This window comes from Trifolium pratense, linkage group LG6 (genome assembly GCF_020283565.1).
Source record: "Trifolium pratense cultivar HEN17-A07 linkage group LG6, ARS_RC_1.1, whole genome shotgun sequence".
NCBI classification, from domain to species: Eukaryota; Viridiplantae; Streptophyta; class Magnoliopsida; order Fabales; family Fabaceae; genus Trifolium; species Trifolium pratense.
This window is the reverse complement of record NC_060064.1, coordinates 2,575,001-2,600,529: the sequence shown is the minus strand read 5'-3', so window position 1 is coordinate 2,600,529 and position 25,529 is coordinate 2,575,001. Positions and strand designations below refer to the sequence as shown.

The 25,529-nt window shown below is 31.9% G+C and overlaps 2 protein-coding genes across 2 annotated transcripts; both read right to left on the bottom strand.

Annotated features, from left to right (window-relative positions):
* Positions 1–576: 576 nt before the first annotated feature.
* LOC123890955 (topless-related protein 3-like) lies at positions 577–9,794 on the bottom strand. The gene is made up of 26 exons (XM_045940712.1): positions 9,458–9,794; positions 9,212–9,306; positions 8,096–8,275; positions 7,874–7,987; positions 7,459–7,617; positions 6,922–7,105; positions 6,694–6,823; positions 6,285–6,400; positions 6,062–6,194; positions 5,860–5,969; positions 5,663–5,732; positions 5,520–5,593; positions 5,355–5,450; positions 5,182–5,274; positions 4,405–4,532; positions 4,071–4,305; positions 3,821–3,988; positions 3,652–3,735; positions 2,897–3,049; positions 2,694–2,804; positions 2,401–2,580; positions 2,187–2,315; positions 1,999–2,094; positions 1,521–1,703; positions 1,252–1,427; positions 577–1,091 (listed from the first exon to the last, which is right to left on the bottom strand). Exons 2-26 carry the CDS (start codon positions 9,289–9,291, stop codon positions 875–877), a joined length of 3,399 nt encoding a protein of 1,132 aa, XP_045796668.1. The 5' UTR covers positions 9,292–9,306; positions 9,458–9,794; the 3' UTR covers positions 577–874.
* Positions 9,795–19,470: 9,676 nt separating this feature from the next.
* LOC123890954 (probable protein phosphatase 2C 34) lies at positions 19,471–23,238 on the bottom strand. Its single transcript, XM_045940711.1, has 6 exons — positions 22,984–23,238; positions 21,731–22,041; positions 20,852–21,184; positions 20,622–20,739; positions 20,307–20,530; positions 19,471–19,841 (listed from the first exon to the last, which is right to left on the bottom strand). The coding sequence occupies exons 2-6, from the start codon at positions 21,971–21,973 to the stop codon at positions 19,632–19,634; spliced, it is 1,128 nt and encodes a 375-aa protein (XP_045796667.1). The 5' UTR covers positions 21,974–22,041; positions 22,984–23,238; the 3' UTR covers positions 19,471–19,631.
* Between the last annotated feature and the right edge of the window lie 2,291 nt (positions 23,239–25,529).

Sequence of the window (25,529 nt, the reverse complement as noted above, 5' to 3'; positions counted from 1 at the left end):
CAAGTATGAGGTAGAAAATTTTGATGAAGGGGTCCAATGAATGAATGAAAGTGTGTTACCATTCCTCTTCCTGTAATAGTTGGTGGAATTCTTGCATGAACTAAGCTTTCTTCAAAGACAAGCCTACAACAATGTGCGAAGCAAGTATCTAAATTATGTTATTCTGCTAACCAATTAACTTTTATTTCTTAATCCATTAATTGTTGTTTCTGTTTTTGTTGTTGTTGTTGTTGTTGTTGTTGAATATCAACTTACTAGTACTACCATTTTATTGTTTCCTAATTAATATGATCGTTTGTGTGATTTGTGCACAAAATCTTCAACAGATAATACTACTCTCAGTATTCCAATATGCATGTCTTTTAAAATTGTTTTACACAAAGTATGAGATATGTTTCACTAATAAGTAGTAAATTTCAAATATGATTTTATTGGCTCACTCTCATTTACTTTCTTTCAAATATGAGATATGTTCTGCCGTGGTTCATTTCGGGCTATATAGCAAATACTCAACTCAATTAGGAAGGGCAGGGGATGCTTTCCAACATTCCCTAGGTTGCAATATATAGTTGCTACTTGACCAAAGTTTCATATAAATAAATTTGATAATGGACAAATTCACATTGTTATCAAGAAACAGACACTGCACTACAATAAAATACAACCAATATAATTGTCAATTGAGTTGTGACCGGAACTAATGTACAAGAGCTTACAGCTTAACATTTACTGTTTTATGACCTTTAACATTTACTGCATAACCTTTACTGGACTTTGGTGGGGGAAAAACGGGAAGGAGGAATAAATATCTAAAAACCTAAGCTGCTAAAATTACAGATGGAAAGAATATGGTAGAATGATACAATGAATGTTCTTATCTTTGTGTGCCCTGATCAGGTGTATGGTTGCTTGTTGTAGATGATGCTGTCCTACCATTCATCAATCCATTATCCATAGGTGGACTAGTTCCCCACTTTCCCTCTGATTCATTGGGCTCTATCACTTTCACTGACCCATCAGTCAAACCAAGGGCAAACTGGTTGGGCTCTAGTGGGTGAGCTGCCACAACAAAAGGATACACAGCTTGGCTTCTGCAATATTAAAAAAACGCTAATGAGTCACGTTCGAACAAATGAATTTTTCCAAATCATGCAATGAAATTAAAATTTCACACTGCATCCTTCATTATGTGTTTAATATTCGATACAATAAAACTAAAAATTGGGTCCAGTCCATTACTCTGAAACCTACCCGTTTAAAGTCGCCGGTGTGAAGTATGTCGATGGTGCAATGCGACATCTAAGTTTCAAGCTGTCAGCATCAAAGACCCCGGTGTTGCCATCGCAAAATGTAGCATAAATTAACTGACTGTTGCAAGAATAAGCTGCATATGATATGGGAGCAGGCAGAACATCTTGTGGAACCCACTGCAACAATTAATGTATAAAGATAGATCAATTTAAGGTTTATCAGCAACCAGCAGCCACATCAGTAAATACTAGCTAAAAGTATAATTTTACCTGTCTAATGCGTTCCATCTTAGAGGCATCATATATTGCCAACTGAGTCTCATGGGCAACCAATAACCGGAGTTGGTCTGAATGGAACTGCACTCGTGTTTCACCAACAGGAGCCTTCCCCGCAGGTAGTTGTATAGGAACTGCTTTTCTTTTCTCCCATGAATCAATACTCCACACGCAAAGCTGTCCGGAAATTATTTCGGTTGAGTAAATGGTTTTTGAAATGTACATTGTATGCTTAGAAACTCAAAATGAAAATGGTACTGAACAACACATCAAGTATCGGCACCTTCCAGAAAATATAAGCAAGGCTATTTTGTTATCTTTTATACCACATGAAGCAAAACTGGTGACAGATAACTAACAGAGATCTCCAAAATAAATTATTAATGTTGCGATCTAAATGATATGCATAAGAGGTTTCCCATGTCATTCAATCATTCTCAATCTAACATGAAAGAACAGTTAAAAGACATACATGAGCATCAGCACCAGATGAAACCAGGATGCCAAGATTGGTTGAAAAAGCTAAACCAGAAATTCGCTTTTGGTGACCCTTCAATTTTGTTTTCACCTAGAAGACATGCCACGAAAAGAGGAGATTATTAAAAAATAATAGTTTAAATCTTAAAATGATGGAAGTAAACAATTGAAGATAATAATCACCTCATCTACTCTAACATTATAAATGTGAATAGTTGAATCCTCCATCCCAATGGCTATGATGTTGTTATCCTGAGGGTGGAAAGCCAGATATGTAGAGGCAGGAGGTGGTGGCATGAATGTTGTCATTACCTATAAGGAATTAAACTATAAGTTACCAGTAAACTTAGCAGCTGAATTAAATATGATTATCCCAGTTGTGTCCTTCAACACATACCTTGAATGTCATCATGTTAAATAAAGAAATCTTTCCACCACATGCAGACATAACATACGAGTCATTCTTCGAGAGTGCAATACAAGGAACCGCTTCTTCAAGGTTGACACCCGAGACATCATTGGTCATAAGAAGACCACTGTTGGGTTGCCAGTGGGTTGGAACAACACTGGCGGTCGCCTAAAATAATATACACTTCAGAATTTTGTTATCTATTGAAAGGGGAAGAAGTAATAAAAATAAGCTTTAAAGAAAAAGGACTAGAGAAATATATAAGCAAATATTAACTTTACCTTCCCACTAGGATTCTGATCATTACGAGACCACTTCCACAGCTTCTGAACACCATTTGAACCAAGTGCCAAAAGACCAGCCCCAGAATTTGTATATAAAAGCCGAACGACCTATATATGCTCCAGTGTTATAGAAGTTCACATAACACAGTTTGTAATAGAAAATGGCTTGCTCATTGTCACATAATCAACAGTCAACAAACCTTGCTGGAAGTATCTGTGTTGTCAGGCATGGTAACTAACCGACAGTGGACAGGATCCACAATTTCAGACAGCTGCCATGATTTAGTTCTATCCATTACATCTTCTACTGTCCTAGGTTTCTCCACACTTCTACCCGTAGGATCAACACCATTCTTCATTGAAAATAGCAAAACCAATCAATGTGTTGTAAACAAGTTAACTATGTTATTCAAAGAAGCCAGTAATATGAAAACTATCAAGTATATCCTAGAAGAGAGATGGGGCCAGAAGAGAGTTATTGATTGACCGGTAGTATCATGGGAAAGCAGGATTGTGTTAGAGAGGGGAATTTAGGAGAAGGAAATGAGAGAGGATCATGCATTTTGCTACTGAGTGTCAGGCAGAGAAGTTCTCTGTGAAGTAGCATGTGGCTCTTGTTTGAGAGAGCTCAAATACCTCCTTTTTCTCTTGAATTAAAAAATATTACTTGGTTCCCTATAATCCACAAAGAAATGCAGGCATCAAGTAACATATCCTAAAGATGTTCCTCCATAGTAAAAAAGGGCACAGCATAGTGGAATTAGGCATGCCAGAAGAATAAAAATATCAGGCAAGTTCGATTAGTTTAACTTAATTGTGTACGATCACAGGAGAAAAGGTGAAACATTAAACATATCTCATAGACTTGTAGCACTTAAATATGCCTTTGCAATTGTGAAGTTATAACTGGTATATGATAGTCACGAATACTGAATTTACAGGAAACAGTTCATACAAGAATTTGAGAAGGCCTCGCAGGGGAACTCCTTTCCACTTTACAGCTGACAGGACTAACATTAACAGCAGAAGAGCCAGATACCTAAATAATACACATAATAAACTATTAATTCATGTTTAGATCCAAATATCTAGAACCAAGGAAAAGTAATCAACTATATCACAACCTTGTTTGCAGCAGATTCAATGGGAGTCCTCAATGCTTCAAATGCTGGAGTTTCAGATGTTCTTAGGGATCTAAGACCACCAGCATTAGCGAGAATTTTGAATCCATTATCTGCAGTACTAACAGCAAGAAGATTTCCATCCTTATTGAATCTCAAGTGTGGAAGTCCCTGAATAAATACATACAATCATATGAGAGAAGTCTCGTGAAGTGTAAGTTATGTTCCAGAATACTTAAAACACTCAAGCCACCTGTAGACCACCCTCTGCATCAATGGTTGTTAGAAGATTAATGTTGTCCATGTCCCAAAACTTTATTTGGCCGTCTTCACCAGCAGCCAAAAAGCGATTTTGGGTTGTGTCAAACTGCACTACACCAGCAGATTTCTTTCTGAACCCATTGTATGTTCTCTTAATGGCTCCTTCACTTTCATTCCATTCAACAAGGAATGACTCTCCATCTTTACTCGTCCCACAAGAAAATAATCTAATGAAATAGGGGAGAAAAAAAAAGAAGGCATGTTAATCCAGTTTTTCATTTAATACATCACATTATCTGATAATTATCCTCATTAAAATCTCTTACCTAGTTCCATCAGCACTGTAAAGCATTGTAGTACACCAGTGACCGGGGGCATCATAGTCAACCCTAGAACCCATATTATCATATAACCATGCTTTTATCTTACCATCAATGGCAGTTGAAAATATGAACTGCAAAGTTTCAATAACAAATTATTAATGAAAGAATTGGAATGGTGGAATGAAAAGACGGTGCTAGAAAGATAGGAAAGCAATAAAACCAGAAGTTTCAATCTTTCTTGATTGCTAGGAGCATTTTTTATATGATCTGTTTTTTTCTGTACCAAGATTCTGGATTTTCTTTGCTTCCAAATTCCACCCCCTACCCACAAAACCTAAAATGCTAGATGGTTGTGTACAACAAAATTGCATGTAGGACATGCAGACAAATTGAGACATCATAAAATATGTGGGAGGATGTAGTAGTAATCCTATAAGCAGTTATATGATTGTGCCTGCTCAAGTAGGATTAATAGTGGGTGAGTGTATACTTAAACTATGGAGTGCTGGCTTCAAAGTCACGGATGAGAAACAACTGATCCTAAAGACTTAAATTATGAGCAATTGCCCCCTGCACCTTTCTAGTGACTGCACCGAATTAAAGATATTTTTATACCTTCACAATTTAAGCACAACCCACTGAGCAGATGGCTAAAGTTGTATAAACAATCTACCAATTTATAATCTACGGGAAGCTGCATGATTCCTAACAGAATGTGTGTGTGTGTGTGTGTGTGTGTGTGTGTGTGTGTGTGTGTGTGTGTGTGTGTCTTCTTCATACCTGAATGTTCTCCTTGTGATGAGGACAGATAGAATATACTGGAGCCTCATGCCCTTCAAAGTTAAATAGTCTTCGTCCCGTTAAATCCCACACCTGTTAAGAGTTTCTTCGTCAGAAAAAAATAGACAACTTATTTGCATAATCCAAAATGGCAATTAGCAGATCTTGTGCACCTTTATCAACTTATCGTCACCACAAGTCACAATACAGAGTTGTTTATTTGGATGAGCAAATGCCAAGTCATTCACAGCACCAATGTGGGCATCAATCTGCACCAAGAAATAAATGTTAATCAAACTGCAATTACAACATCAGTTACCTTTACAAGAGTAACTCACCTCCATACGCTGGGCAAGCTCATTTGATCCATTGTAGGCATATATGTGAATCAAATGTTTAGTAAATGCAACACCTGCAACAAAGCAATCAGTTAGATATTGAGTCTGACAGCTTCAAAATATGTTTTAAATACATCACATACCCACAAAACTTCCATCATGGCTCCATGTGACACGGCGGACAGAAATAGGTGTATCTTTGACCATAGCTGCCTGTGAAATTAAATTCTCAATTATAAGATTACAATGGTTTTCAATTCTCAAGAAACAAAGATCACATAGTATTATCGAAAGAAAATATTGCACAGCATGAAAACTCGTTAATAAATGAAATTCAAACCTGAAATGGTAATGAGCATGCTGATATGTCCCATATCTTGAATGGTTTTGAGACCAACCTTTCTCGCAACCCAAGTTCCCAAAGTGAAATCTCACCATTGTTAGAACCAACTGCTCAATGGAAAAATGCAGTCATATAATACTTGTCAGGATTTTATTAGTAATGAAACATTATACATGAACACAAAAATTATAGGAAATACCAAGTAGTAAGGTTTGGTGAGAAGGATGAAAATCCATGCTTGTCACAGAGGATCCTTGATGCAAAGACATAGCTACTGTTCTTGGAAGATCATCCAGCGACCAAGAGGCTTGTCGAGCTGAAGGATAAGAAACCTACAATAATAGAAACGATGAGTCGGACAATTTATTCGCGAAAAGAAATCCAATATAATCATATCCTAAACCGAATATTAATGATATTACCTCCTCCACAGAAGGAGCAGGCCGGAGCCTTTTCATTAGCTGTTCATGATCAGCACTCTGATACTCAACCATGCCAGGAGTTGTTGAAGGTGTTCTTGGACGCTTCAAGATAGACACTGTTAAATAAATGGCAGGAACACAAATCATTACACCCTCTTCCACTGTGAGGTTATTGAATATGTAAAATACTAAGCAAAACTTCAGAACATGCTATCCTGCTCACTTGATCTAAAAAATACAATTTCAACTGCTAGGACACTAGTTACCATAGTTTTGTTCAAATGAAGATAAACAAGTGAAAATTGTAGGATGTGTAGAATAAAATTTTGTGGGACTTAAGATGCGAGTTATTTGGAAGGTAATCACATTTTCTCAAGATAAAAGGACAATAAGTGAACCAAATTTTAACCTTGATTCTGTGGGACAGGTATGGTTGATGCTGTGACAACAGCTGCTTGGACAGATGATGAAACTGAGGCATTGGCCATCCAACCAGCCAAAGCATTAGCATTAGCAGTTGCTGCGGCAGGTGGAAAGGGCTGTAGAAAATATATGGAAACAAAATATTCATTAATCAACATGATAAATTAGAATTATAAGTGTAAGGACCAATTTTTTGAAATGCAAGGTATCATACACCATGAGCTCCCATTCCAAGTGAAGTAGTATAGGCAGCAGGTTTTGCAACAGCAGCAACTGGAAGATTGACAGGTGTTGGTGCTAGAGGACCATTGGAAGGTGAACACGAGTGATCAATAAATAAAGTTTTTATATCTGGGTTTGGCCTTGGGTTTTTGCAAAGCTGGTGTTGCCAGTTCAAACTGTATTAACAAAAGGTGGAGAAGGATTAATAGTAGAAAATGCAAGGCACAACACACTAAAATCCAAAAATCCAAAAATATAAATACATGAAAAATTTGGCCAAACTTTCAAATTCTTATCACTAACCAATTAATTTAATCAACAATCCATTTTATGTAAGGAGCTCATGCAAAACTCAAAGAGATATAATATTTGTATGTATGAAGAAGAGAAAAGCCATGGAAAGAGAAACCAATTAACTGCAAAGCTATTAATTAGAAAACACGGTAAACTCTAATGAATTGTGTGGGTGGGCCGAAAATAGGTTGAAATTTTTAACCTGCACATTTATCTACTATTATAGCAGCTATACCTTTGATTGATTAATGTTCGCAATCTTGACGACTTGAGAGTAGGGAAGATGAGCTTATCGCGGAATAGAGGATTTGCCTCTATGAGCTTTTTTAGCTCTAACAGCATAATCCCTCGAGCAGTTTTGGTGTCACCATACTTGGACAGCTGCTCGTTCTCCCTGACATAATGAACAAGAAAAGCTTTTCAGTCTTAATAAATCTGGTAAGTCTACTGGTCATAAAAGGCACATAACACAATTAGATAAACTTAGTACTTCACAATCTCTACCCTAATATCGTTTTATGAGTCGTGAATGAATGTTCAAGAATATTATTATATTAATTAATGTTTGAATCAGACTAGACTGAATTTGTTTTTCTCATCAACCTAACAGAAGATAAGATACAACAAGGGTTATGTATTCAACATATTACCTGAAATTAGTAAGAGTTAACAGCTGAGTTATTTCTTTGTATAGTTCCTCATTGAAGGTGGAGAATACTTTCAAATCACCCACTAATATCTCAACCGCCTTTGCCTTGTCTTGCCTAAAATTTAAAAACATCAAAGACAAAGCAACATATTAAGTACTTTAATAAACACAGATACAACTAGAAAAATCCAAAAAGGATTAAGAATTGTAAGTAATATTATACCTATCAAGTGCTTCCAGATATTTCTGTTTCCTGATTTCAAAGAATATTTTCATGGAGTATCTATTATCATCAACTTTGGTAAACCCAGCTAAATACTTCTCGACTTCTTCCCATTCACCTGCCTGTACTTTTTCCTCAAAGTATTTCATATTGAAGAAAAACCCAGATTCTTTCTCAAGCCTGCAAGGTAAACAAGCATTATAAAGAAATAAACAAGCAGTAATGATAAAGTACAAAATGGGAAACATTTGGCACAGAAAGAGACAGTTTCCATTAATTTTATGATCTTATATATTACGATTTCTAGCTCTAAGTGATGGAATCGTGAATCTCAGCCTTTCTGGACATAAGAAAATGGCTTGTTACGCTTAAAATATATACACGACAAAAAAGTGCTATTACACGCGCTGCACTCGACAAAAAAGTACTATTTCACGCGCTGCACTCAACAAAAAAGTACAGCTTTCATATTCAACAGCAATTAATTTCTTTCCACATTTTAGCAAACCAAATTGAACAACAGTCAAGTAATAAAGGCAAAATATGTCCGATATACCCTCCTTGTGTACGGAAACCCTGTAATCTGGCAGGATGGTTAAATCTTGATACAGAGTTCAATAATCATTAGACTGTGATTTTGATACGCGGAAGTATTTATCTATTAATGCACGTTTGTATTTTTCCGCAATCTCCGGCTCATCTTGTGCTTGGATTTCGCGCTTCAATATATATTTTGTCATTCAAAAAAGATTACCATAATTCAGTGCCATGCATCTATTCCAATCATGACCCATTTTTCCATATACAAATAAATCAACTTAAAATTAACACAAAAATCTGAAGAAAAAAAAATCATTCCCCTCATGATCATTAATCCAGTTTCCAATACAATTCAAAATCCAGAACAAGCTGAAAACCACAACTACTACACAAATAGATTAGCCAATTGCCAATTACCAACAACCCCTTTCAAATGTTGATCTATATAACAAAAACAATAATAATCAATTAACAATAAAAATCATGATAATTTTTTAAAAAATATAAACTTTGAACACAAAAATTAAAATTTGCACAAGAAAAACACAACAAAAAAAAAAGGCCATGAAGAATTACTTGTGCACCGACTCTTTGAACTTCTCTTCCTCCAGAAATTGGAGTATCAGAAACACCAATTCTCTGCTCAAGGAGGTCATGGCGAGTCCTCAAATCTGAAACACAAAATTAACATAGATCTCTTAACACCGATCTTCAATTTCATACACAAAACCAAAAAAAATAAAAAATTAAGCCAAATGAAAACAGTGCAGAAATTGAATTGAATGAACTATAGATAAATTAGGGATGAAACATGCAACTTACAAAGTCTGAAACTTGAAAATCTTAGAGGATTATTAGTACACAAGCTCTGAATTTTAGAAAATCTAGGGTTTTAAAGACTGCGGATAAGAGAGAGAGAGAGAGAGAGAGAGAGAGAGAGAGAGAGAGAGAGAGAGAGAGAGTCCGTTTCTCGCTATGTTCGATGCATTTTTGTACACAGAGAGAGGGTCTTTCATTTTCTACTGACCTATCAGAGATAAGTAGAATAGGTTATTTGATAAGTGAAGTTGGTTATTAAGATAAGCTATCTGTTTATGAGTGATAAGTGATAAGTTAAACAGCGGAGAGTTTTGCGGATTCGAAACTAGTTATAAAATCTAGTGAATATTCGGAACACACGTCCACTCGAACCGCTATCTTTTCTCTACCGTCGCTTTCCTTTTTCAAACCATGTAATTATTAGTTTTTTTTAATGATAAAAAAAATTCGTTGTTAAAATGTGGGTCTCTGACTCTAATTTAACTAGGGTTTTAGGTTCGATTTTTGACTTCGGCATTTAATAGTGTTGAAATTTTAGGGATAATTTTTTATCTATTTGGATCGAGAGATTAATCTCTGTAATTGCACAAAGAGATATTTCGTTTATGCAAAAAAAAAAAAAAAAACTCCATTTAAAAACTACCTTTTAGGTGATTGTGATTCATTTAATGGATTGTTCTCTTCCGAGAATAGATCATCTCCGGTAATTGAGAGGAGCAATTGAATCTGCGCCTTTCATTTATTTTTTAAAATTAAAATTGCATATATTAAAATAAAGGGTGCGGTTGAGATTAAACTGGAGGGAGTAATGTACTGCAGGAAATATGTTCTCGTTCTCTTCCAACAAATATTTTTTCATAAACAATGGTCAGGGATCAGACTCGTGATTAAATAGTTAGGGGTTTAAGTATTTACCACTTGTGTCACGCTGATAATTAAACACTTTGTATGTTTAGTTTAATTTCGTACTCCATCTGCTCCAAAATATAAACAAAAATTTATCAACAAAAGCAAATATATATTTTTGTGTAAAATTTAATATTAAATACAATAGCTCTTGTTGAGAGTGAAAAATTAATATTTTGAACACTTTCTTCTCTTTTTTTTTTCTTTTTTCTCTCTTTTTTTGAACAAATGAACACTTTCTTTAGGCACTATGTATCACTCAATCTTTAATTAATTGAAATAAGTGTGAATCTCTCACATAAAATGGGGAGGGGTTTGTCTCCGGTCACTTTTTCTATAAGTGAAATCATGATCATCCATGTGTACAATGAACAGTAACTTATATTATAAAACAATTATATTAAGGGTGGATAATAGCACTGCACTCCCTGCGGTGAATTTTGCACGGGAGATAATCTTTTCCCCATAAAATGATAACATTCACATGTGTTTCATTCCGTTAAAAAGCAAGTATTAAAAAGTGTTAAAAAGAGAGGATTATAGGACTCCCTTTTTTTTGGTGAATTATAGGACTCCCCTTTAATCTATAAAAAGATCACAAAAGTTTTAAATTTTGTCTTAAAAAATTGTATTCACTTTTATTTTTATTTATATTTACATTTTATAAACAACTATTTTGAGAACTAAAAATATCAATTAAAAAATATTCAAAATAGAAGTTATTCTTGCAAATCGCAACATTAAGAAGCAATTAAATTATCATTAAAAATTTATTGTTATTATTTTATAGGGGATAAAAAAGCATATTTAAGTTATGTAAAAAAAACATATTTCCTTCGACCTTTTTTATAAACAAATATTTCAATTTACATACTTATTAAAAAGTTATTTTTTTGTCTTGATTTTACATAAAAGTTCTATTAAAATTATTAAAATAAACTTATTATAATATATTAATTTTTTGCATTGAGACTCTACAATCATCTTAAAAAGTAGAACAATTAATGAGGGTAATTTTGAAAAAATAACATTAAATAAAATTTATTTTGATAACTTTTGCTTATATTTCAAACCAAAATTTTTTGTTAACTTTTGCTTATAAATAAGATCGAATGAACCACCGTCTTTATTTAAGTGATAATTTATGAAGTCTTTATATATACAGACACATAAGTTCTCGCGAGAAATTAGGATTTTTGATATCTACGAGGATGTGAAAAGCACGCGCTTGCTTGCAGCATTGATTATGGGGACCACATTGTACTAGTAGTTTTGTTTGTTTTTTTTTTTTCTAAGTATAGTTATGTGTTGTTGTCCTTGTTAATATGAGCCATCTCTTTCGTGTTAATGTATTTAGCCAGTACTGTAGTACAGTTGTCGTGGTAGAATGCTAAAAAAAGCCATCTCACGAGATTCAAACAACACTTTGTTTACAAACTCAGCAAGTACCACACATGTCACATGTGTACTCAAAATTAAGAACATCTCCAATGATGTAGTACCTATTAGGTACTCATGGTACTTATTATTAGGTACTATCATTGGAGCACAACACATTTTAGTACCTAATAGGTACCACTTCTAATATAAGAACTCTCTCTCTTCTTTTTATGGGACCCACTTTATTTAATATATTAAAAAAAATTAATTTGGCAATATTATTTTAAATTAAATTTCAAATTTTAATGATGTGGAGTTATTGATGGGACCAATTTTAGAACTTTTTAAGAAATGCTCCATTGGAGAGGTTGAGTACCTATTAGGTATTATTATTAAAAAAATAATAAATTGATGATGTGTCTATGTGGGACCATTTAAGTACTCAAAAATGGAATGTTCCATTGTGGATGCTCTAAATATAGCAAGTATCAACTTCTTTAAATCAAACTCGGTTATTATTAAATTGTCGATATTATTAAATTAAATATTTTTAAATTTAACTAATAGTTAGTTAATTTAGTAGTGATTGACATTGAATTTGGTATGAAAAGTCACAGTTTAATTCACACAATTGCGAGCTGGAGGAAGTTGAAACCATTTGATACTAGAACTTATCCTCGAACCAGATTAAGCGATCCAATAAGTTGAATACTCACGGTGAAAAAAAAAATTAAAGATTAAAATCAAAATTTCTATAATTTTTATAAAAAAAGTAAAATTAAAATGGGAATTAATAACATTGACATTGATCATATTTTTTGACTAAAATTGTCTTATGATTTGAATAATATTTTTAAAATTATAAAGTTAAATTTTTATTATGTACCAAAAAAAAAAGTTAAATTTTTATTGCCAAACTAATACCTCTTGAAAATAAAATAAAGTGAAATCTTTGAAAGAATTAAAAATTAAAAAATATTTTTATAAGAACCAAAAGCAAAACTATACTTTTGGTAACAATGTACTCCCTCCGTACCACAATATATGTCGCTTTGACATTTTTACTTATATTAAGAAAGATAATTAATGTTGTATGAAAAATAGAGATTATGAGTTGATTTACAAAATTGTCCTTCATTTATGGTATGGAAAAAATAAATTGAAGAATTGAAAGAAGAGAGAGTAATAAATAATTAAGGGTATAATAGGAAAAATAACATTAAATGCTTCATTGATAATATAAAGCGACATATATTATGGTATAAATCTTTTCATGAAAGTGACATATATTGTGTTACGGATGGAGTACTTAGTAATGAGATGTTACAAAATTAATATATGAGAAATTGATAGATATTGATCTCTTTCGTTGTATTTTTAATGGAATCATGGTTGAACGAGACGGTTTTGCTTTTAATCTTGCGGTGATTTATAAATGTATGTCATAGTTATGTTCACATTGTTGCGTCATTGGACACAATATATCTAGTTGTATATATGGTTGCAAAAACCTTCAGAGACTTTGGATGTTACTGAACGCGGCAAAAATATCATTAACATAAAAAATGAAACATCCAAGGCTACGCTCCAACATGTAGCCAAGAAGAAAGATGTGTCTGGAACTTCTACTATTGACCCGATCCAAATTGACATTACGCAATCAGTTATGTTATGGCACAACATGATGATAAAGATGTTGACAACCATTTAGAAACTGAACCGAAGGCTCTCGCCAATATTCATATTCAGCCTGCGAAGGAACAGACACCACTGAAGGCTCAAAAACCAGTCGCGCGCGACGAACATTGTTATGGTTGTCAACAAGGACAGCTCGATAACATATGTCAAAGCTTCGACTTCCTTTAGTATTGATTTGCATAATTTTGGAGATGAGATTTTGCCGGGGATATGCATATGCAGGAAGTTGTCATTGAGGAGATTGCTAATAATAATGATGAGAACAACTTGGCCAATGAAAACCATGAGTTAGATAATTGTGCAGTTCCGAAAACCCAACTGACCAATTAAGGACGAGGACTTTGATCATGATGTGCAGCATGACATTCAAGTGCTGAAGCAAGTTTGGTCGGATATAAGGCCTGTTTGTTTGAGATTTAAAAATAGATTTTTTTAGTAAAAAATCTGAAACAAACAGGAGGAGCAACAATCGTATACTCCGTTCATGTCCAAAGGGAAAAAAAGAAGAATAAAAGAGTCGCGAGAAGTGCAGGCCAGCAATATGACACATGTTCTTCAAAGGATGCACCAGCCCATATGTCATTATGAAGTTCCTCTTCTGGAACATTTGTGGGTTTGGTAACCCCGATTCTAGAGTAGTTTTGAATAACTTTCGTGGAACTCAATTTCACATTTTTGGGTAAAGTCTAGTCCCCTTGTACATATATATATTTTTTTTATTTTTTTTATTTTGGGCCATAGGTATAGGATAGATTTGTTTAGGGGCGCCAACATAGGCTCCGTTTGGTAAAAAAAAGCTATAAGCTAGCTGATAGCTGAAAAGCTAGCTTATAGCTGATAAGCTAGCTTATAGCTGATAGCTGATGGCTGATAGCTTATAGCTGAAAAGCTAGCTTATTAAAATTGTAGTGTTTGGTAAATTTAGCTGTTATAAATATAAAATGACCAAAAAGCAACTTGAGTACCCAACCTATAAAATTGGGCTACTTGACCCATTCTAATTGTCATAAATATAGTGGTTTAAAGTATCACTTTTATGATTTTTAATTATAGCAATATCACTTTTAATAATTGCAAATTGAACCCATTTTGAAGCATTTGATTTGCACATTATCCCATGAGTCAATGCTTATACTTACGAGAAGGAATTCACACGGTTCCTTTACAACACTGCTTTCAAAACACAAATTGGCATTTGTCAAAAAAAAAATATATATAAAAACACACAAATTGGCATAGTAGTAGTAATTAAGGACACAGGTTTTTTTTACTAAGTTTTGCTTCTCTTTTTCTTCATTTCATTTAACCTTCACCCAAAACCAAAAATAAGGGGTTTGAGTAGTACGTTATAAGTCTGGGTTCGATCTACAACTCATTGTAAACAAAAAAAAAACCAAAAATAAGCAAGGCAAAGTTTATTTCCATGCTTTTATTTATTTTAAAACTTTTTTTATTTTAATAAGAGATTAATGTGTATACACTTGTGGTGTAAAAAATTTAAATTTTACACATGTATTTATAGGTTTTTTTTTTTAAGTTGTTATATATATTTTTTTGTTTGATACTTTATGATTTTTATTGAATTACTATTTTTTATCGTAGTTTATGTTATGATATTTATGCTAGATTCCCTTTTAAATTATTTTCCCCCCTATTTTTATGTTTTGTATTTTTTTTTCTTCTTATTTTTATGTTTTGTATCTTTTTTATTTAATTTTTAGAGGTAAAATTACATTTAAGGCATGAGGTTTGAAAAATGATTAAGTCCCCCGCTTTAAAAAACGATGATGATTAAGTTCACGGGGCTACAAATATTGTGGATCCTCTGACTCTCAGTATTTGTAGATGGTTGTCTCTTGTCCTGTGCCGGTGGGGAATCCGCTCCCGTCTTTGCTTGCGTCTTATGGCCTGTCCTTTAGGCACCTTTTGAAGGAAAGGAGCGTGACAACGTACAAACTTCCCTTTACTCCATATGCATTCTCATCGGTTGCAGTTGCAGGGTTTGGTGGCCAGGATTTAGCCTGGCTTCGCCAAAAAGCATAATCTCTATAAGGCCGGCTCGCGATGCGTCTCTCTCGTAGTAGGGTTCCAAACCTCGCCTCACTCTTGTGACATGTGTTGTTTCCCTTTCTTCACTCCCAGGTAAAGGGTGAGTCTTATGCGTCCGTTTTTTGATCGCGGTCTCACGCACTAATCCCTACAGGTGCCTTAGTAGGCCGACCATCCTACCTAAATCAATCATCATATCGATATTCCTAGACATAGTATTTTGTGTGTGAACTGCCTCATTAAAAACCTTACTAGGAAAATCCAGTGGAATAAAACCATAGTGAAGGAAAAAAGAGTGCAGAACATATTTATATCTCCCCTTGATAAATACAAATATATCTAAGAAGAAAAATGTCAAATAATCTCCAATATTAGTTGCTCCAAAGCTTTGATGATTGGTGATGATGTGTTGACAATCTTATATCTTCGTTATTAATTATATTCTTCTTCAAATTAGCAGTGTTTGTGATATGATCTTCATGTTGAATTGTAGCAAAAACCCTTTATAAGAAAAATCACAACCCCTTGTATCACGCAATGTATATTAATTCAAATTAATTAAATAATATTTAACTATTTCTAAATATAAAAATTAAATTGATAATTTATTTTAATATATTTTCAGTAGATATAATAATTTTAAATTTTATAATCAAATATATATTGTGCAGACTTGACCGGAGTTTTCTCAATTGTCGGATTGAGGACAGGGGAATTTATTGTAGGACAATCGGAGCTCAAAGCTACTTCAAGCAACGTGGCGCTCAAAAATTTAGATTTTTTTTACAAAAGATGAATTTAATATGAATTTTTAAGTACAAAAAAACTTAAAATTTATAATTAATTCAACCCTTGTTAAAAAATATTAAACTTTTGTGAGAGATTTCTATAATTATACTGAATATTGCCGTAGAAAAAATCTAAATTTTAAATGATACATATGAGTTGATTTAAAAACACAGACAAAAAATTAAAATGAAAAATATTTGAGGATCAAAACTTGTTGAAAAAGATTTTATAATGGACTAAAACTGTGTACAAAATATTTTATATGGATTAAAAATGCAGTAAAAATTAAGTAAGGACTAACTGATAAGTGTCTCATTTTGCAGGAACTAAAAATATATTTAACCTTAATAAAAAAATTATATTCTATTGTATTTTTATTTTTACCTCTATCTTCTACCACATCTTTATCATATCTGACGATCAAAGAGAACTAAGTGACTAAATAAATAAAAAAAAAAAGAAAAATCATGAGACTAAGTGACCAAATACAAAAGAGAACACAAAATAATTATAGTTGTAGAAGTTTGTGTGGTCACTGTTATAAAAATATCACACATTTTTACATTACAAGTAGCCAATATCGACCGTTAATTAAAAATAGAACAGTTCAAAATTTAAAATTCAGTTTTACATTGTAAAACAATCTCAACCATCATTTAAAAATCGGATGACTGAGATACATTACAGCGTATTACATTGATTGCGGCGAATCAAATTGAGTGAGAAAAGACCAATTTTACAAATTTGGATTTCATTAATCTATAAAATAATTTATCAATATGTTTTTTGGTTAAGTAGTCTAGTGGCTAAAAATTCCACTCTTAAGTGGATAAGTGGGATGACCGAAATTCGAACTCCGACTCCCTGCATATATAATTCAATGCCCTACTAACTGAGCTAAGATCACAGAACATAATAATTTATGAATATTTGATGCAACTGTTCATCACAAAATTTTCCCTTAAATTTTCACAAAATAAAGTTGACTAATTCGATAAGCAAAATAAAATGAATTTTGTTATTGAAAAATTATATCAAATGTTTAAAAAAAAAAAGCAACAACAATATATTTAAAATGTAGAAAATATTTATTTGAAAAAAGAAGTGGTGGTGCTCACTGCCTTCCTTTCTATTATCGTTTTGGTCAAAGTGCTAGAAAAAAACAATTCCTACAAATCAAAATTGACTTGGAAATGAAAGACTACAATTAATATATTTGGGGTAAATGTGCAATTATAAAAACCTGGCATCTAATAATAACAATATCAAACAAAGACTCATAAATATTTCTACCTTTGACAACTAGGATGGGTAGAGTAGCCCAATTCTTATGGATGGGTAGTTAAGAATTTGCCATAATTTAATTTCCAAAAAAACAAAAAATATAACTTTTTTATGCAAAAAAAATAATAAAAATTAATGTTTATCAATGTTGTTCCTCTTCGTTCCTCGCTGGTCGTTTTGCCGTCTCCTCTGCACCACATCAACTCATATTTTGCATCGTTCTCCTCCCTCTGCATCACATCAACAATGGCGTTGTTCCAATCAGCCCATAACGTGGGAGGAGACAATGCCAATTAATAGAGTAAATTGCATTTGTGAATTATAATAAATGCAAAATAATCCTGCATAACAACCACTTATCATCGTTTATGAATCAATTTGCACTTAACAACACAATTTAGATTCTTCTCTCCATTGCAGAAGCTACAATTTTTTTTGTCTTGAAAGATCTATCTAAAAATCCAACTGTTACCTGACTACAATTTAATCACAGTCAGAGCTTATAAAGCACCAAATCATTATACAATCAAAAGCAATAGAAATATAGGATTATCACTGATACTAAAATATTGGAGCCAAATGTTTTTTTATTTCAACAACAAAGAGTCCTAGAATTGAGTATTTAGCCTAACTCTTCATTACAAAACCGGTTTGTAAGGTGAGGATTGCCTCTAGGATATAAACACTTATTCAGTCCATCTCGCAACCGATGTGTGACTTCTTAACAAAGTGAAATCAATATTATTAAATAAAAAGGCATAAGGGATGCCTATAACAATCAGAGTTTACAAAGAGAACATAATGCTACTCACCTTATCTAAAATAAAAAATATATGAGAAATTAGGAAATTTGTTAACTCGATAAATTAAGTATGAAATGTTTTTTGTTTTAAAGGATAAATTAAGAACAAGCTTCAATCAAAATCCCATATTTATTATATGAAATATCATGGAAACTTATGCATAAAAAGTACGTGCTTACAAAAAATAAAATGAAATAAGTGATAAATTAATAAAAAAAAATACATAAATAGTTTTTTTTAAAAATATTAAACTGTCTTTTTAAATGACAATTAAATAGAAAATAAATATATATGCAGGGATCGGGGTTCGAACCTCGGTCATATCACGTATCCACCTTATGAATGAAATTTCTAGCCACTAAACTACTTAACTAAAAAAAATAGAAAATAAAAGTTTTCCTATATAAAAAATAGAAAATAAAAGTATCTGGTATATGTATTGTATGGAAAGCTATTATTATTATTAGGACAAAACATTGTACTTGGATAAGTAATGTGTAGCCAAATTATCCAATCTTAATATGCATGTGAACAAAATTGCTCAATCTTAAATACATCAAGTTAAATATTTTAACCTTTTCACCAAAAAATAATAAAAATTTAACCTAAAACGTAATATGAAAAATTATCCTTTTTTTTTAACAAAATAAAAAAATATATATTTTATAACTAAATCATGCATTAGCCTACTAAATTTTTTGTGATTCCCATAATAAACCAAACAAGAAGGGCCTCTCTTTTGAACCCAATGATTTTTTTAACCTTTCGATTTTCAGGGGAAAGTTTCAGATAATTTGGAGTCCAATTAGGAAGTAAGTAAAATTTTGCAAAAAATTATTTCACTCAATAATTAAACTCGAATTTTTCTAAATAATTCATTATTTGGTGGAGTTAATTAATCATTTAAGTTCAATCACTTGATTTGAATCAAATGATACATAAATATCTATATCTATATACTTTAACAAAAGTATGATTCTTAGAAAGTTCAGGTGTTAGCTGATGATTATAGAGATGTTTATTTTTCTCTCGTATAATTTTGTTGTAGTTTCTTTTTTCAGGCTGTGTCCCACAGTATTCCAAAAAATAAAATACAATGTATAATAATGAAATAAAAAGATGATAGAAAAATAAGAGGACATTGCAATTGCTTTTATCATTCTAGCTACCTTAATGGACCAAGCAAAGTTACATCAACCCAATATCATCAAACAGGGCTTTTCTAGCCCATCATTTTAGAAATTTTCTCATCCCACTCGCCTACTCCCTTAGCGCGTAATTGGGCTAACTTGGTCAGAGGAAAGAGAAGAAGAGTGAAAAAAGAGACAAATTGCTGAAATATCATCAATGGCAATGCCCCTCCTCTTGCGTTTCCATGCATGCACTGCACATTCCACCAAACGTTTAGCTGATTTTGCTTTATCTGCTGTTGAAGATATAATATCTACTGCTTCTTGGTTAGAGATCACATCCCAAACCTGCATGACAAACAAAATTCAACAATAAATTTAAGAGTTAAATATATGTTTAATTCTTATAAATTCACAACTTTATAAACTTTAGTCTTTATAAAAAATTCCTGCAAATTTAAAAATTGTTGTTTTAAGTCTCTAAATTTAATCATATGTGACCCAGTAAAATCACGCCACATGGTCTAATAAACTAACGACAAAGACTAAAAGCAACAATTTTTAAATTTGTAGAGACTGAATCCAAACAGAAAAACTTAGAAGACTAAAAAAAAATTTATTATAATGATTTATGTATATGTTGTCCGGTTCAACTATGGTTAGTTGAACTGATCAAACCAATTCAATCATGATCCAAACGTCTCACCAGTTCGATCTTCCGTCCGATTTTTAAAACGTTGATTTTAAATTTAACTAGTAAGATGTTACTATCTCTATTTGGATCAAAATAAATTTATAGGACAGGACACTTACCCCATCAGAAGCAAGCACAACAAACTGATCATTACTGCTTATATTCCTCTGAGTTACCTCAGGCACTGAAATAAGACCATATTGTTTAATACAATAATCTCCAAAAGCCCTTGACATGGCAAGTCCTGGAGACTCAACATCTGGTAACCATACCCTATGCACACCAGGTTCATCTTCTAAACAGAACACACGCCCTTGACACTGAGTTATTCTCTCTGCCTCTTCTGAAAATATGCTATTATAGTATAATCAGAAACCAATATATATTAAGATATAATTAGAGATGAAATAGAAGACAGAAATACGAGTACTAACGAGGTAAATTTGGCTTGAAATCGATCGTTAGCTGAACTGCAACTAAACTTCCATCGTCTGAAGTTGTAGCTAATACTGCACGAGAATCGCCAACATTTGCTATGAAAACTGTTTCACCCTGCAGACAATTTATATAAACACATATTCAGGTCATCTCGTAATCGATGTGAGACTTCTTAACAATTTCTGTGTGTTGCACAGATTCCCAAAAGTTGTTTCTCTCTATTTACCTGTCTAACAATTGAGAGGGCAGTTGTTCCGCTGTAAAAGGAGTCAAACTTTCGACAATGCTCAAGTTCTTGATCGATGGAAGCACAAGTTTTCAAGTAAGAGTGTTTCCAAATATTGAATCTTTGTTGTTTGTTGTCTGCAGCTGCTTTTACTTGATCAATATCTTTTACATTATCATCAAGTGATGAAGATTGTGCAGCAAGTGTTTCTTGCCAATTGCATAGCAAAGATCTTGGCATTGACTCTCTTACTCTTTTGGCCACAAAATGACCCCATGGACCATGTCCATCAAATATCCCACAAAATATCATGTCCTCTTGGCATCCAAATTCCTATAATTATATCATCATTAGGACCACAATGATGCATATGGTTAACCACCATTCTTTAATTTTATATGAAAGTCAACTTTTGATACCTCAAATTATTTTTTTCGTTTCATTTTAGTCATAAATTACAAACGTTAGACACTTTAATTCTTTCTATAAGTTTTCTATTTAAGTCCGCCAAATGTTTCCTTCTTCTTATTGAGCCAGTTGCCTAATCACCAAAATGTAACGCCACGTAGGAAACATTCAACGGACTCAAATAAAAAACCGATAGAAATGACCAAAGTGTCGAACATTTGTAACTTGAAGTGGAAAAAAACTTAAGGGACTAAAGTAAAACCTAAAGGCACCAAAACCGTAATAAGTACATGTTTGGATAGAGATTGAGTTTGGCAGAATCACGACCATGATTTTGACAAAAACTACACTTTAAAACTTCAACAAACTCACCGTGTCACTATGATTTTGTCAAATCGTTGTGATTCCAAACAACCCTTTAAACAATAACAAGAAAAGTTTATGATTGTAGTATTTAATTTTTATGCATACCTCCCACACCATGCAACAATCTTGGTTGGTTCCTTTCTGGCCTCTTTTGGAGAAAACTGAGGCAAAATTGTTTGAACCATCAACATTAACCGTGCCAGAGCTACATAAAATCAAATCATTTTTCTTAGCTTCTTTAGCCATTTCTTCAACAGCTTCTCTCCTTTCACATCTCACAGAATTTCTTCCTTTCTTTAGTGAAAATGATCTTGCTAAACCATTGAACATAGAAGAAAAATGCCCCATCAACACCTCAATTTTGTGATTTACTCTCTCCTTAATGTGTCTATATTATATAGTACTTAATACTTAATCTGTGCATAATGAAAATAGATTAAAGATTAGCACAAACATATATAGAAGAGAAAGAGGAGCAGGTAAGAAATTCTTAAACAGCACATAAGAAAGAATCATATTAATATTTTTATTTATTGGTGACTTTGTTCTGAAATAATTATGACATGTTAAGCAAGTTGAGAATGGCGTGACTTAACATGAAGACAATTTCTGACTCACAAGACTCAGAATCTCAGAATTTAAAATCATAAAATCAAATTTTGAACTTGAAAAAGTTAATGAAAAAACTTTGGAGAATATTCATTCATGTGCTGAATTCCATGAATTCACTGTCTAGACTCTAGAGGAATGAATATTAAAAATTAACATATGGATCAAAGTGAAAAAGTACTATTATGCAATAAAAGGTACTTGTTTAAATCAAGTTGCAAGAAATGAAATTAAAAGATTAATCTTTGTTGATATATATTATGTCCCATTAATTCTTGTCCACACATTTGGCTCAAAAGAACAAAAGGGTGGTCCATATAATACTCTTCTTGAAGAATAATCTTAAGAAAAAATGGATCAAAGGATTCAACTACTCAAACTCAAATTGTTTATTGTTTCTTCTTGGATTCATGTAAAAGAGAAACTTAATATTCTCTTGAACATCTTGAAGAAAAAAAATTGCATAAAAAATCATAATATTGCATCACAATTCACATATGTGAAATATATAATTTTTCTTGCCTTTCAAAAAAAAAAAAAAGTTGCATAATTGACTTAAATTCTACACAAATTAACATAATGATGAAAGAAGAGAAAACAGTTCAATTCCTCACCAATTCATCCAAGTAAGAACAGGACACAAACATGAAACATCTAAAGAAGAAAAAAATTAAATTGGAAAAATTAAATTTTGTTATTTTTGTTATTTGATCAAAAGAAGAAAATTATGGAGTGGATAAGCAAAAGACCTTAGAAAAAGTGAATCTGATGAGAGAGTAACTGTTGTTGAGATTTCTGGAACAGGAATGTGTGTCGACAAGATGAGCTGAGGATTCGAGAAAGAAAAGGTGTAAAAGGATATTTAACACAAAAATCCATTTATGAAGACTTTTGTTTTGTTTTGGTTTCTACTATTTGCTTGATCCTATTTCTCTATGGCCTACGGAGAAGGAAACAAAGACATAATTGTTTCTAATTTTTTTCTTTATTTTTGTATCTTATAATCACTGATCAATAATTATTACAAGCAAACAATATATACCAGCTAAACACAAGACAATTAAATGAGAAGACGCGAGTCTCTTCTAACTTAATTAAAGTATTGATTTGATTTCTGGTTTTGACCTTAAAATTTTTAGAGAGAATTTTTCATCTATTTTGATCTCACGAAATTCAAAAAATTAATCTTTACAATTACGCGCAATGTATATCTGATTTTATAGACACGCCAACTCATTGCAATGTTATTTTGTATGTAATAAAAAAATATAAATATCTTGTATATGTATAACGATCTCTATCAAATCTGTTTGTCATAGTCAAGTTTCTTGGCTCAAAAAGGGTTACGTGGCTTTCTTTTGTTTTTGTTTTTACTATAAGAGGGAATCAACACTGTTACAATTACAATGGTTGATCAACCTAACAAGTTATTATGTGTATATGGTTAAAGTAATATGTTCCCTTATTTTCTTAAAATTTACCCAACTGAATTTGTTACCTGAACAGTCAAACTTAGTTGAATTTGTTTTGTGAAGACAATTAAGTTGTTGTTATTTAGCTTTCTTTTTTGGAATATGGTAGACTTATAATTTCTCATCTCTCAAATCGTAGAGTCTAACACATATTTATCTGCTGTTTGATTTTGTATTAAAGACTCCAAACTTAAATTTAATTTCAATAAAATTCTATCATGATTTTATAGAAGTTACAAAATTAACTTAATACTTTTTTTTACAGTTTCGTTGAATTAAACTTATACTTAAACAAGAAAAAAAAATTAACATTAATTTAAGATGATTTTGAGTAAACATTAAGAACTAATAAGCATGTTGGAATCATTGTGGTGAATTATTTGTCTTAATATAGACATAGATATATGAAAAATCAATATTAAATATTATTTTTACATAAATATCTTCTCTTTTTTTTGTTGGTGAAATCCATAAATATCTTCTGTCTGTCTTCAGGTTTTATTATATACTTTTTCTTTAATCAAATTATGCAATGCATTAAAAAAAAAATGCAGTTCACATGTGTTTGTTGTTTTTCTTACCACAATACATGTATTTAGGGAATTTCAGAGTTGGCCATGTGTTTTTTTCCTCGAGTATATATAGGAAGTTAGGCAATTCGAGTTTTTTTTTAAAAAAATAAAATACCAAACTTCATTAAAAAATATCAAAATCCAAACTGACATTTCTTCATTTAATTATATGGTCCAAATATATGGCCACCCTTTTTATTATAAAAAAATATATGGCTACCCGAATAATAGGAATCTTTCTATTATTTTATTTATCATTTTGTTTAATAAATCTAATTATTAATTATTCTGTACAAATTTGACCATTTTTGTAACATTTATATTATTGGCATTGCTTATCTTATATCTTACAGATTTTCAGACATTATTGTGTCTTTTTTTTTTCTTACACGAGCATTATTGTGTCTATTGGTGAGTCAAAATCTTTTTATAAAATCCGATACAAAAATTAAAATAAAAATGTTCAACAGGAAAATGACCTTACCTCACAAATTATTAAAGGTGTAATTTTGATTAATTAAAGATTTATTAAAGGTGTAATTGTCACTATAAAGATATTTTCAGGACATCAATAAAAGGGTCCATTTTTTTTATAAACAGTTTAAAGTTACTCAAATATGTATGAAAACTCGAATATGGGCACAAATTTATCATGATGCAAGGTACAAAGTTTTTATCCTGTTAGCAATGACTAATCTTTGTCAAATAACATGCATTTGATGTATATAAAATGGATTATTTCCACCCAATCTAAATTTGTCGATATGCAGAAACTGGAAATCGAACTTTTCATCGTCTACTTTTTTTTTTTGACGTATCATCGTCTACTTAAGACTCTTACCTTTTAAATCAATTTGTTGTTAATATGTCGATGATAACTTAATTAAGTTTGCTAAATTTTTTGCACTCGTCATGGAACGCCCTCTTAGATGAGCAACACCGTCCAAAACTTTTATTTACCATTATCTTCTTATTGATCAACAAAAATCAACTTATAAAAAAATATAAAATGTAGTTGGTAAGGGAATAAAATAAATTTATGTCTACGTTATCAAAAAAATATTTAATGTCTGCTAAACCAAATCATCATTGTTGAATGGAATATATAATTTCAAATTAATACAAGGGAATATAATTAATATTTTATTGAGTTTGAGTCATATTGATGATTGCAAAGGCAACAGAAAAATCTTCAGCAACTTCTATAGTAGCCACCATAACATAAAAATATAGTACTTTCAAAATTTGGTC